General features: G+C 35.9%; 1 protein-coding gene and 1 non-coding gene across 5 annotated transcripts; both read right to left on the reverse strand.

Annotated features, from left to right (window-relative positions):
• Window positions 1–224: 224 nt before the first annotated feature.
• Window positions 225–3359, reverse strand: LOC113346127 (RNA polymerase II C-terminal domain phosphatase-like 4). Of its 4 annotated transcripts, none has more exons than XR_003358425.1 (4): window positions 3011–3359; window positions 1680–2873; window positions 949–1585; window positions 225–490 (listed from the first exon to the last, which is right to left on the reverse strand). XR_003358425.1 is itself a non-coding variant. In XM_026589721.1 (3 exons), the coding sequence occupies exons 1-2, from the start codon at window positions 3040–3042 to the stop codon at window positions 2201–2203; spliced, it is 705 nt and encodes a 234-aa protein (XP_026445506.1). In that variant the 5' UTR covers window positions 3043–3359; the 3' UTR covers window positions 531–1585; window positions 1667–2200. The 4 variants fall into 4 exon arrangements, 2 of the variants coding, with proteins under 2 accessions (XP_026445506.1, XP_026445505.1); XR_003358426.1 differs by lacking the exon at window positions 225–490 and having other exon boundaries at window positions 540–1585; window positions 1680–1826; window positions 2029–2873; XM_026589721.1 differs by lacking the exon at window positions 225–490 and having other exon boundaries at window positions 531–1585; window positions 1667–2873.
• An 85-nt stretch (window positions 3360–3444) lies between these two features.
• TRNAS-GCU lies at window positions 3445–3526 on the reverse strand. Its single transcript has one exon. It is a non-coding gene; the product is annotated as a tRNA-Ser (tRNA).
• Between the last annotated feature and the right edge of the window lie 11327 nt (window positions 3527–14853).

Below are 14853 nucleotides of genomic sequence, written 5' to 3' on the forward strand. Positions count from 1 at the left end.
AATCTGGGATTGCTAGATATTCATATTACATGACGACAATTTTATATATTTAAAGTGATAATTTGGATAATGTTATGCAGCTAAATGTCGCCGATTCTTTTTTAGCACTTTTGGTTAGGTTTTGGGTTCCAAAATTGTGATTTAGCATAACTCTTCCACCACCACCACCACCCACCACCCCCACCCACCAACCAACCACCCCCCACCCACGGCACCCTGAACATGTAAGACAGCCGTCGCGCCATAAATGTGGAGAAGTACACTTTTGCAACCAACCGCCCCCCACCCACGGCACCCTGAACATGTAAGACGGCATAAATGTGGAGAAGTACACTTTTGCTGGTCGTACTCGCGGATAATTTCTCCCTCCATTTTCAATATTGTAGCAAGCATTAAATTACCAAGTATGACTTCTCTCCAATGTCATGATGATAGAAAATTAGACTGAGAACTAGAACCAGCACTTGGATGCTACTATTACTCCCCGATTCTGGAAAATATTCATGAGGAATAGTTTCATACTGATATTCATAATTAACAGGATACAATGGAATCTGCTGAATCTGATCTCATCCTGTTCTTATAAGGTTTGGATTTTTAAGAGATTTTAAGATTGCATTCTAAGACAACTGAAGTTATTTGAGACTTGAAAATGATATTTACTGCTGTGACAGATCGGTATATGAAGATGCACACTGAAACATATGTTCTTAAACAGGGGTTATTCAAGCTATCAACAAAGAATGGTAACTGATCCAAATCAGATGGGACAGAGTGTTTCCTTTTTAGTTCTTTCAATGCTAAAATGACCAGGTAGTCTGGCAGTACAGGTCCTTCAAAAGGAGCAGCAGCGCCAAACCGAAGTCCATTTTATTTCAGAATTTAAAAATTTGTACAAATTTAGAATTGTGAATAAACACTAAAGTTGCTTTGTAATCAAGTACTTACAGGTGTAACAGGTCCACCATTTGAAAGTAGTACATTTTTTATGTTCTTCAAGTGAGAACTCCACATTGTAGGGGACTTGTAACTGGATGGAATCCAACTATCAACTTCAGAGAAATGCATATGGATACTCAAACGTTCCGCCTTGATGTGGAGAAACTTCCCCTTGAGTTTCTTAGTGTCGCAGTATTACTTAGAGAAATGGGTAGAGAGCTACTTCTTGTCATTCTGCCTAAAGATGAAAATCTTCCTGATCATATTCAGGTAAGTGGGTTCCTCAAGTTAAAAGTTAAGACTCCATTTAAACCTCTAACTCGATTGAGTCATCATACAGCAGAAGAAATGGGTCAATATGTGAAGATGCACACTGAAACATAAGTTGTTAGACAGGGATTATCCAAGCTGTCAACAAAGAACGGTAACTGATCCAAATCAGACAGGGCGTGGGACAGTGTTTCCTTTTTAGTTCTTTCAATGCCGGAAACCAATGCATTGGAGAAAATTACCAGGAATATATAATAAAGAAAGGAGTATCTCATTCTAGCCTGGTGGTGCAGGTCTTTCAAAAGGAGCTGCAGCACTAAACCCAAAATCGAAGAAGTGCATTTTATTCATAGTAACTTGCTTCTGCGTGCGTTGCCTGCAAATTAATCAGAACAGATCAAGTAGCCAACACTGACAGAAAACTAGCTAATTCGGGAGAGAAAGGAACATTCAGAACCTCGTTTTCTCACCAAGAAATCCTTGTTTATAAGACATCAATTGTGCAAATCACTGTAGCATGGAAGGCCAGACAAACTGAAGCTGCAACACTACAAGATAAGTCATTGCTTGATTGTCGGCTTAAGCAACTTGGGTCCTCAAAAGAATGAATCCTAAAACTGCAGAAATTATTATGAAAGAAATCAAGCACTAAGATCTGAGAAGTATAGAACCCATTATGAGTATTAGACTTTCACGGAGAAAAGAGTAAACTTCTGCTTAACCCAAATGGATGAAAAAGGTGACATGGAAACAAGTTAGGTTGCTGCAATAAGGGGAGATGTTGCATAAAGAAAAACAAACCATAACAATGCATAATACCATGCATTCCTTGGATTAAGCCTATTATAGCCGCACAGGACAGAAGCTCCCCAGAACCCAGAAGCAAAGAAGTCCATATGATAATATCCTGCACAAATTAAAAAAGAGAAAGCCCAAATCACTGAAACTACATTACAAAATTATTTAACATCAACTAAATTACTGAAATTAATCAATTTGCAGAAACTTCTTTAAGCGCCGCTTTCAACACTGGTCTAACATCAGTCTTGGCAGGGAACTCTTCAAAGAACTTCTCATGAACACGCTGCAGAACTTCTAAGATTCTTTTGAGGGCACCGTCGTCTTCATCCAACTCATCATTATCCATGTTTAATCGATGTCCACCGCCATTTCTTGATGAAAAATAATAAAATTTGTTGATGCGAATGATGTTATCTTTGTGCTCTTTCCAGACTGATTCTGTATCGTCGATAATTACCGTGTTAGTTGCATTTGCTCCCAACACCACGTCTAGATTTTTTCGATTTCTGACAGTAGAATCATCTTTCGAAATCACTTTGTTCTTAAAATAAACACTTTTAGGATCAATCAATCTGACCACCTCTTTAGCGTACCACCTTTCTCCCTTCGTATAAACGTAAAGCTCGAATTTCTGGCATACTTGTTCTAGAAAATCTCGCACATAAGGCCTTAACCTTGTATACCTTCCCCTGTGGTTGTATAAGCTATGTCTCCCAACAGTCTTCATGCAAGTAATTAATCCTGATTTACCATTGAGATAGTCATGTTCATCCAACGACACATCCGAAATCTTAACCGAGTGAAGTAATGTATGATCTAAATCAAGAACTAAACAAAGTTTTTCCCGACGCAATAAACTTCTCCTGGACATTATTCCACACAATTTATTACGTAACAGTAATCGATAATTCTCTTTTTGATTATATAAATCTCTCTTCCTATTCTTTTTCAACCCTAACAGCAATTTATCAACATTGTTTTCAGAATCAAGAAGACGTACCTTTTTAGATGATTTCTCTTCTTGTAGCCCATTATGATCTTCAATCTCTAATTTTCGCTTACAAATTGGCCGACCATTCAACTTAATCACCAACTTGATTGGAGCCATAATCTGTTTTCTTTAATTTCTATGCGTATAATCTTCTTTTCAACTCTCTGAATTTTCCTTCTGCTCTTTAACCTTAGCTCTCCACACCTTTCGCTTTAAGATTTTTTCTGATTATAAGCACATCAAACCCTAAACCTAGATTTATTTAATAAATATTGAGAAATTGGAGTTCCAGTCGAATTAGTATGTACTGAGTTACCTAGTTTCCTTTTTTTGGAATTGATATTAGAGCGAAGGTTCCTGGTGATGATGATCCGGATGGGCTTCCACACAAGAGTATTGGGCTTTATTTCCAATAAATGAGCTCTGGGGAAAAAAAATAAAAACGACACCTGAGAGATTCGAACTCTCGCGGGGAAACCCCATGTACTTAGCAGGCACACGCCTTAACCACTCGGCCAAAGTGTCAGTTTATGCATGATTTTGTACGCATTTTTAACAAATCTGTTAACTAATCAACTTTGACATCTCCCCTCCTTTAAAATGCTAAGTCATATGAGGTCCCACGTCGCACGGTGAATATGACACAACCTCTTAAATTAAATTAGATAAAAGCTTTCACACATAGTAATTCTGGAAAGGACAAGTAGCGGAACTCTATTGGTTGAGACGTTAAAAACTGAATTACACTATTTTTATACCGTATATTTAACTGGCCGTTAATAACGCCGTTAGGGAAAACGAAGGTGTACAAAACTTATGTGAGTATTTACACCTAATTAATAACTTACACTTGGTTTACACCAAAAAACTTAACTGTACTTTATTAACATCCGTTAAGTGTTGTACACACCCGTAAGAAACCTCTGACAGTACCTCCGTTAAAACAACTAAACCTAAAAGCTAAAATCTAAAAGATTTCCGCCTTCGATTGTCTTCTTATCCTCTTCTTTCTTTTTCTTCTTCATTCTTCTTTTTCTTTTCTCTCTTTCCCCTGTTTTTCTTCTGTGATTGCTTTGAGAATCAAAAACTGAGAGTTTGAAGATTGAATGAATAAGAGTAAGATCTAGGAGGGGTTTCTGGTGGTGAAGATCGTCAGGTAATTTAATTTGGCTCAACTGAAAAGAGAGTTTCAGAGAAAGGACTTAATTAGGTTTTCTGTTGGGATACCAACACCAATCTAAAATATGGGTGCTTTTAGTAACTAATTTAGAGTTATTTACTTGTTTTCCAAGGTATGTTCTCTATAAATATATTAGTTTGTTCTAGGGTTTTAATTATCCAATTAATGAAAAGAATGTTTTTAAGTTTATCAATCGGTGGCTAATCCCCAATCAAAGGATTTTAATCGTATCGGTCTCGGATCTCAATATCTGGTATCAGGGGAGGTACACTCTATTTCATCTTCCGCTGCAAAGGAAAAAAAACGAACAGGTGTTGCTGACGTTATCTATCGAAAAGCATCAAGCCAATGGGAAAAAAAAAACATGAATGATTTCTGCTGACTTTGTCTATCGAAAAGCATCGAGTCAACGAATCAAAAAATAAATAAATCCAAACGGTTGTTGCAACAGTCTATCAAGGAAGTAGCATCATCCATCTGGGAGGAGCAAAGTACGACGACAAACAAATTGGTTGGCGTCTGGTAGTGGTAAGGTGAAGTTGCTGGTTAGTCTTTGTTGGTTACGTTCTATACAACAATAGCTGACGAGGTGCCACAACAAAATACAAGGTCTCGTCATTATTAGTTGTAAACATCAAGGTCAAAAGCAACCTCCACAATCAAGCACGATAAAACAAAAGGCTCCATGGTATTTGTCCGCAAGCCATCAAGGTCCACAATCAACATCATCATGATGGCGGTTCCTGTTATTGTTCCGGAGCGAGAGTTGATTTTCCAAGTGCATCGTATAACAAGAGCATGTCTTCTAGGCCATGGTAACGTCGTTCCGTCATACGGTTCAAGCTTGACAAGGTTATGGAAGCCTCCTTGGCGAGGATTTACAGTGCACGGAGAATACAAAATATTTGGGAACTTTTAGGATTTATTAGTTTAAGATTTTTATTAGCTTTTGTATTTATTTAAAAATAATGTTTTTAGAAACTTGGTTTTCTCCGAATCAAGGGTCTAGTTACTTTAGTCTTAGGATCCAACTTGAGGACAAGTTGTATTTCAAGAGGTTGGGGATGTTGGGATACCAACACCAATCTAAAATACGGGTGCTTTAGTAATTAGTTTAGGGTTATTTACTTGTTTTCCAAGATATTTTCTCTATAAATATATTAGTTTGTTTTAGGGTTTTAATTATCCAATTAATGAAAAGAATGTTTTTAAGTTTATCAATCGGTGGCTAATCCTCAATCAAAGGATTTTTATCGTATCGGTCTCGAATCTCAACATTTTCTTAGAAAGTTGATTCAAGTTGATTTATTGATGTAGAAGAAGAATTAAGGAGTGGTTTAGTCGATTGAGGAACATGATGAAGTTAATTAGATGTTGTAGCTGTTCTGAGGAAGAATTAAGTAATTAGGGTTATGTGAATTGAAGAGATTAAAGTATGTGTTTCAATGAATCCGATATGAAGTGGAAGGTTATGGGTTTGGTTTCTAAGAGGAGCAGTTATTCGACAGATCGAGGAAATTAGGGTTTTGAAATCAATGAGGAATTTGATTAGGAAAACTGAATGATGGGTTTACATTACTTGAATACATGGATTGATATTTTGAGCTCGAATAAGGGGAAAGATGATTTATGGACTTATCTTAGGGTTTCTGAGGACCAGTGATAATATTGAAGAATTATTGAGTGCTGGATCAATTGAGTTAAGAGATTATTTCTGGTCCTATAGTGGATTGTGAAATTAAGTTAAAGTAAATCAGCTGAGCAAGGCTTACTGAGGTAATTGTTCTTCTTTGTAATCTTAATAAATTTATGAAAGTTCTTTATTTGAATTTATGAATATTAATAAACTAAGATTTGAGAATGGATGTAGTGGGTGTGTTAAAATGGAGATGATACTAGACAATTATGAATATTACTTATGAATATTAATGAACTCAAGACAATTGTAGCTGAATTGTCTTGAGCTACAGAGAATGGAGATGATACAAGAATTGATCTTTATTTCAAGATGGGGATTTGGCATTGTTGTGGATTACAGGGAGGAGTTAGATGTTAATGTGGGGTCTTAAATGGATCAAAGATCTTTTAGATGATTGTTAGGATTTCACATAGATGGTAATTCAGATGGTTTGTGTCAAATCTTGGAAAATGAAAATTTTATGAAGTTATTGTGTTTTTGGCATGAAGATTTTGAACTTGGATCCTGAGGAATGTAAGAGTGAAGCCGATGGTGCCAACATTGGGTTGCAAGGTGAGATGAGGAAGTTTGTTATTTGTATACAAATGATGCATGTTCAGCTTTAATGTACATTTACTGATTTGTATTATTATATAGAGGTACCACCTACTCTGTGCAAGAAGCGAAGTTCTTCTCAAGGAGTGTGCAGCCATGGTTTCCGAGGTAAGCATTAATACAGTGGTGTTGTAGTTTTTTGGTTCATAGCCAACAGTTTTTGCATTTTTGATTGCTTGAAAATGGTCTTAACTAATCGTGTAACAAATGTGGAACCAACCCCGAGGTACCCGAAATATGGATTATTAAATAAATAGACGGAGAACTTTGCATGAATTTTGGTAACTCATTTAGTATAACAGAAGTGGCGAATCATGAAGGAGGATTTGGTGTTTATCATCCCCAAATGAGAGAGATAGGGAGGTTTTATTCTATACATTTTGCAGCTGGATTTTCCAATGAAGTTTATCTTGCCTTTGGCCTTCCTGTTGTATTTACAGTGCTCAGAAGACTTATCCACAAATCAAAATGTTCATTTAGAAAGTCCAAGTTCTCCATCTTGGCATTTGGTGCTTATCGTTGTCGAATGTGACAGTGATAAGAAATCACGTTATTCTCTCTTATGCTGTTTTGTGTTGTAAATATGGTATTAATGTTGTTAATGAAAAATCTCGAGGAAGTATGCTTCCCTGACACATATTTGGATGAACAAAGAATTATTAATGCGCTTTTAAGCTATTTCATACTATTCACATTTTTGTCCAATGGTTACATCAAGGGAGTCGCGTTTATCCTTTAAGGTTACTGGTCTTAATTATTTGTTCTAGAGAAAGTTTAGATTAGGAATCCAGTGGAAGCACCAGTATTTGTCTGTCTTATTGGTGAACTGTAGGAAAACAAAACCCCGACCTTTAAACAAGAATGTTTAACAAAGACAATGTGTGATCAGCATCAACACTGATTTTTCCTGCATTATTATGTTTATGGTCGTCTTTTGACTCTTTTAGTTATCACACCCCTCTTTTAATGTTGTTGCTGTGATGAGATTGGTGTTGCAGTTGAAACAACAAGGAGTTGTGTTAGCTTAGATGAAGAGTTTGGTGTTGGCTTAAAGGATTTAAGGTTGTGGACAAATGATTGCGTGAAGGTGAATGTTTAGATGTGTGCTAGGATTGATATAAATGACAGACTCAATCAACCTGGCATGCATCAGGACGGGGCGAGGCAAAGACGAGCCAAGAATGCATTGGGACGGAACGGGATGAGGCGAAGTCGAGCTACACCAAATTAAAAATCCTAAGCATGCACTCTCTCACCAAATCAAAAACCTAAACATGCATCGGGACGGGGCGAAGCGATGGTTTTCAGGCCCGCCCGTTGCATATCACGGGCACAAAATCTAGTAATACCAGTTCTTTTTTCTTTTTAATACCAAAAGTTTGTGCGGTGTGGAGTTCCAATTCAAAGTGAGTTAGAGGAGTACAATAGAGAAAATTTTCTCCCAGTATGGCGTATAAAACTATCTTAGACTTTCCTTTGGCACACTATTTCATGTGTAGTGTGCAAAGTCCCTCTAACATATGACAAAAGAAAAGACGCCTAGATGTGGGTGACACTGTCGTTTAGGGTTTTATACAAAAATGTATGCGGGAGAAAAAAAATCAACTGCCCAGGTGATTATTTTTCTCAAGAGGAGAAAAATCTTCAAATATTATGCATATGAACCTAATTATTATGGTAACTTTTACCCAACTTCACATCAATTCTTATCCATTTTTAAGAAAAATACTTTTCCCCTGCAATGTGGGAGCATTCTTGAACTAGTAGGTTCATTACCGTCGGATGCATAAGATGTGGCAGAAGCAAACAATGGACTTAACCGCCTGTTGTCTCAAATATATTCAAGATTTTTTAATAAATATTTCATATATTATTTTTCAAAGTTTCTCCCTCGTGGTCTCTTTCTCCCTCATGATCTCTTGCTCTAAGAGAATGTAAAAAATATCCACATAATGATTACAATATTAAAAGTTCTCCACATGATGTCACAATATTTCTTCTTCTTTTTAAAAGATTTCAACGTTGATATTTCGACAATTGATTTTTTTTTCTTTGATCAATTCTTAGTACTATATTTGATTCTGGATCTTTGATCATTGGTAAATTAGTTTCTCTTGAAATGAATTAGAAAACAAAAGAAAACAGGAACTATGTCCATAAAATATAAATAAAAACATGTAAGCGGTGAATGTGAGTGTTGGTTTTGATCGATGATAAGGAATAATCGGGAAAATTCGATTTTGATAAAAAATAAGTAATCATTAAGGTGTAATTTGCTGAACAGTAAATTACACATTTATAAAATTTTGTTCAATAGTAAGATAACGATGATGAAACCCACAATTTTCTTACGAGATATATAATATATATTGCAAAGAAACACCTGCTAGTTCAAAAGTTGCCAAGTAGTATGTGAGCAGAATATTTTCCCTTTTTGAAAAGGATAAAGTGTTAAAAGGCCTTATCGCATAGCCTTTGTCATAAAGGGTAATATAAATGAGAATGGTCCAGTTACATGCACGTAACCTTCATTTCTAAAAGTTAAGTTTGATAGTTGGAAATTTGTATATAACTCAAAATAGAGTCATTCACATCCACAAAAACTTAGTTAGTCCTAGTTTGGTATCGTAATGGTTCTTGACGAAAACACTTTTTTGTTATACATCATGGTGCCCAAGCCCGTCCATCCAAATAAAAATATCTTTAGGCCATACATAGGAGGGGGGCGCACAATTTTGATTGTGCTTGTCATAATATATATTTTTCTTTTCCTACTGTGAAATTGTTGAAAGAAAAGAAAAACATAAAAAGAAAGGAAAACGGAATGAAATTTATAATTCTCATGGCTCATTAACATAAGGTATCTCTTGTTGACTTAGTTGAGATACATGTGCAAAGTGCTAATTGTGATGGAATAAGAAGTAGAATAAGACCTACGTGGAATTTTTTAGATAATTATGTCCATAATAACTATGGTAGAGTTTGGATAGGATGGAGTCCATATGAGTTGATTGTTTCTCTAATTCAAAGTTCTACTCTAAGTTATTTTTCTGGAAGTTTTATTTTCTAAGAATAAGAAATGCATTGTCTCTTTTATGTATGGTGATAATGAAGGTTTAGCTAGACGATCTTTATATGTTGATATTGAGTCACTTGCTTCTTCTAATAAGCTTCCTTGGGTCATCTTATGGGATTTTTATCGCCAAATTAGTGAAGTGGAAGTCAATTATTTTGAAGATGATTTTAAGGTTTGGAAAACCAACTTCTCTAGTAACTTCTCCATGAAATCCACTTATGCTACCATTACTTTATCTGGTCTTGACATGTAATGGCGTAGACTTGTTTGATTCAAGGGTCTCCTCCCACGCCACTCTTTTATTGGTTGGTTAGCTAAGCAGAAGAGACTTAAAACTAGGTGTAGAATTTTGCCGCGGGGAGCGATTTCTGATCCACTATTTTTACTATGTAATAAGGCCCATGAAGAAGAAAACCATTTTTCAGTATATATGTTTTTTCTTCTGCCATTTGGCAGGCTTGATGTTAAATCTTGGTTTTTATAGATCCCATTTTTTAAATTGGGAACATGAATTGAAGTGGTGCAGCGACCATTTTATTGGTGAAGGAGCTGTTAACCCTGTTAGGAAACTTGTCCTTAACAATTTCTCCTATCACATTTGGAAAGAACGAAACAGAAGGCTTCATAGTGACAAGACTAATTTTGAAGCTATTGTAAGTTTCTTTATTGTTAAAGATGTGAGATTAAAGATTGAGTCTGGAAATTTCTATGGTGTTGATTTTCCATTTGTGAGATCTTTTTTGAGTAGATGGGGGATGTCTTGTAGTTTGAAGTAAAATAAACTTATTCTTATAGATGGAAATTCCCAGCTCCTTATGAAGTTATGCTCAGTATTGATGGGTCTATAAGAGATGATTATGGTGGTTTTACTATTATCATGAGAGAGAGTCGTGGTCAGCCTTTTATTACTGCAATCAGGGATTCCGGACCTGATTTGGTGCTATCTCTGGAACTGCAAGGTGCTGAACTTTCTATGAAGTGTATTCTTTTGAAAAAACAGAGTAAAATGAGTACTGATTCTATAGTTGTGCAATCTATTGAAGAGAAAAGATCCCAAACCTGGTTGGGATGTTTGACATCTTTGAAGAAGAATTTTCCATCTTCGTAAAAGTTTTTGCAAAGTTAATATTGGGCATATTTATAAGGAGACAAATCGCGTTGATGATGCTCTAGGCTCTAGCAGCTATCCACCCTTTTCAGTCTCTTTTGAAGTTGGATATTAGTGAATTCATACCTGAGTTGCAGCTAATTATTGAGAAGACAAATATTTGAAGACTTATTTTAGAGAGTACGTGTTAGTGTAGTTGTTGTTTCATTCGTTTTCTTTTCTTGTTGGTTTGGGTCTCCTTAACCCAGCCTGTTGTTTCAAATTTAACAAACAAAAACAAAAAAAAACATTTCTAAGTTTAAACTATGGATCACGATAAAAAAAAAACATAGTGTGTATATCATGAGATAACAACTCATACTCATATGTGCGCTTGTATTGATATATTCAGGAGTCAGGACTGTAATATTGGTCTTGATTCTGCTGTAGATAGGAGTTCAATTTAATTAGGATTCAAATAAGAATATCGTTTTTGATGTTACTACTTGAATACTCTTGTCAACTGTTCTTAGATACTAGATATTACCCGTGTTATAACGGCACTGCCTCTATCTAATCTATGATAAATGTATACGTGTTTGTTATATCACCTGTGAAAATGCGGTGGTACCAAAATACACCGCCAACTTTTTCTTAGACAACCTGTATGGACAAACTCAAATATAATTCCGAGAGTTCAACTTAATGAATCTCAATCAAGGAAGAATATTCAGAGCTATATATTTTTCTCTCACAATCAGAAAGTTTACAGAGGCAAGTCCGTGAACCTGATTTGCGAGTGAGAGTACTTGGTGATTCCAAAGATCAATTTCCAAGTATCAATCAATTCGTATCCAACAAACAAGGATGGATGTATCTACTTTGATTGATTAACGTACAACTTGTGATATTACAATTATAAAGATAAACAATATAATGCGGAAAAAAATATATAACACAGATACCATAAGTTTTGTTAACGAGGAAACCGAAAATGCATAAAAACCCCGGGGCCTAGTCCAGATTGAACACCAAAATGTATTAAGCCGCTAAAGACACTAGCCTACTACCAATTAACTTCAGACTGGAATATAATTGAGACCGAATTAAACCCTCACTGCAATTTAGTTACATTCGCGCTCCTTACGCCTCTTGAATCCCAGAAGGACTCCCCACAAATGATTCCCTTAGCTGACGTCCATTACATCCTAAGATTTGTTTCAAGTCAATTGAAGATTTTAAACCAATATGCCACCCACAAATAAGCCTATATGTGTGATTTATTTTTCTATCGTAGATCAAGGTGATTGGAAATCGATAGCAATAGAAAAATTCTATCTAACCTAAAAGTCTGGACTTAAGCAACCCAAAGTGCAGCCTAGATTATTATTCACCTCACAAGTATTAAACTTGTGGAATCTGAAAATGCGGGGGTCTAACAACCACACCCAACAATTCGTTTGGCAATCTCAGAGGACTTACCCATACACTTTCTAGAGAATCAACTACACAGTTAATAACAATAGACAAATTCTATCTAACCTAAAAGTCCGGACTTATGCAACCCAAAGTGCAGCCTAGATTATTATTCACCTCACAAGTATTAAACTTGTGGAATCTGAAAATGCGGGGGTCTAACAACCACACCCAACAATTCGTTTGGAAATCTGAGAGGACTTACCCATACACTTTCTAGAGAATCAACTAGACAGTTAGAATCAATCTAGAATAAATTATATCAAAGAGTTTAATATCTCTAACACTTAATTCAATCCACAATCAGCAAATAGAAATCTGCGAGCCCGATTGAATAAGAGGAGTAACTTGAACCATACCAAAGACCAATGTTCAAGTGTTAATCAATGTAAATAAACAACCCAAGGTTGGATATTCTAATTGATTGATCTTAACGCACAACCTGTGATATTTCAATCATATAACAAAATATAATGCGGAAATGAAATAACACAGACACCATAATTTTGTTAACGAGGAAACCGCAAATGCAGAAAAACCCCGGGACCTAGTCCAGATTGAAAACCACACAGTATTAAGCCGCTACAGACACTATCCTACTGCCAATGAACTTCGGACTGGACTGTAGTTGAACCCTATCAATATCACACTGATTCAGGATACGGTTGTGCTCCTTACGTCTCTGATCCCATCAGGATACTATGCACTTGATTCCCTTAGTTGATCTCACCCACAACTAAGACTTGATACGACCCAAAGTCAAAGACTTGATAAACAAATCTGTCTCACACAGAAAAGTCTATAGATTGAATAAATTTTTCTCCCACAGAAATACCCAAGAGTTTTTGTTCCGTCTTTTGATAAATCAAGGTGAACATGAACCAATTGATAAACCGGACTTATATTCTCGAAGAACAATCTAGTATTATCAATCACCTCACAATAAACTTAATCGACTAGCGAAAAAAGTTATTATGGAATCACAAACGATGAGACGAAGTGTTTGTGATTACTTTTCTATCTTGCCTATCGGAGATATAAAATCTCGAGCCAATTATTTCAATTGCACTCAACACGATAGAAACAACAAGATCAGATCACGCAACTATAAAGATAATATTTGGGTCTGGCTTCACAATCCCAATGAAGTCTTCAAGTCATTAAGCTACAGTGTCTCGAGAAGAAACCTAAGGTTAAAGGAGAATCGACTCTAGTTATGCAACTAATAACACACGAGAGGTGTGGGGATTATCTTTCCCAGTTGCTAGAGCTCTACTTTATATAGTTTTCAAATCAGGATTTGCAATCCAAGTTACCTTGGTAACAAAGCATTCAATATTCACCGTTAGATGAAAAACCTGATTCAACCAAACTAATATCTTTCAACCATTAGATCGAACTTAGCTTGTTACACACATAAAATGTACCCTCCTTTAGGTTTATGTAACCGTACCTAAACGTGTACACCAGGTTGGTTCACAAATAGTTAACCGAGGTTAGCCATATGATTACTCTCATATCAACCTTATTCATCTTAACCATAACTAGTTCAAATGACTCAAATGAAACTAGTTAAAGAGTTGTTCAATTGCATAGAAAATACAGTTGAAACAAATCGGTTTGATTCACTTGAATCAATCATGAACATTATAGCCACGGTTTGCAAAGATTGCATTCCTTATGATTTAAATGTTTAAGTTCATGAACTGGCCGATTTGACAAAGTAGCCAGCTAAAGTATGCGTACGGGTATGCGTACTTAAGCAACCGGATTTTGAGTTTGTTAAGTTTCCAAACTCAGCAGAAATTTCCGGTTCGAAAACTTCCGCCAGTATGCGTACGGGTACACATACTTAAGGTGACTAGTTTAGGAGTTTGTAATTCCCAAACTCAGCAGACATTTTCGGTTCGAAAACTTCCGCCAGTATGCGTACGAGTACGCATACTTATCCTGCCTCCTTCACCAATTTCGTATACACACATCTTGGTTCTCGGTTTATGAATTTATACACTAATGTGCGAACATTCTTCTATAATGACAATATCCGTTTTCACACACTATTAGCATCAAAGCAATTTTCAAGATATTGAAATAATCATTGTCGAAACATTCCAAGACTACATCAAATGATTGTATCACACAAACCATGTAAGATGTTACTCGTAAATTTTATCATGATATAAGATGAACTTGGTTGAAGCGAAAGCTTACCAACACATATTTTGAGAAATATGTAAGCGAGATATACTCAGCTCGAAATCTCAAATGTGTATAGAGAAAACTATATCGTAACACGACTTATGTCTCAATATAGGAGATGGTAGAAATAGACTTTCCAAGTGATATATGAGTTCAAGTCTCCACACACCTTTTTGTCGAAGAAGTTCCACAAGATCCCCTTAGTAGTTCTTCGTCTTCAAGAGATGAACGCCGAGAGATCTAAGCTCAACTACACTATCTATATCCTAGTCCGATACATCTATAAATAGGCTAGAAATCAAGGCTTATAGTTTCGATCACTAACATTGAAAAACATGCTTGAGATAGCAACGCATACGAGTTCGACCGATCAATGCTCTAACAATCTCCCCCTTTGTCAATTTTAGTGACAAAACTATCAATACATATGGATTACAAAAAAGATAAAAAAAATGTAGCTTCCCATCCACATGCTTGATCTCCTTGGCATCTTCAACGCGACTCGAAATTAACCACAACGTGACCAATACATAGTTGGGTC

The sequence above is a fragment of the Papaver somniferum genome, unplaced genomic scaffold (genome assembly GCF_003573695.1).
Source record: "Papaver somniferum cultivar HN1 unplaced genomic scaffold, ASM357369v1 unplaced-scaffold_93, whole genome shotgun sequence".
Lineage (NCBI taxonomy): Eukaryota > Viridiplantae > Streptophyta > Magnoliopsida > Ranunculales > Papaveraceae > Papaver > Papaver somniferum.

Coding starts and splice junctions, on each gene's coding strand:
- LOC113346127 (XM_026589721.1), bottom strand. CDS start 3,042: ATGGGCTACAAGAAGAGAAATCATCTAAAAAG. Junction 2,874..3,010: donor AAGAGAAATCATCTAAAAAG/GTACGTCTTCTT, acceptor AATAATGTCCAG/GAGAAGTTTATTGCGTCGGG.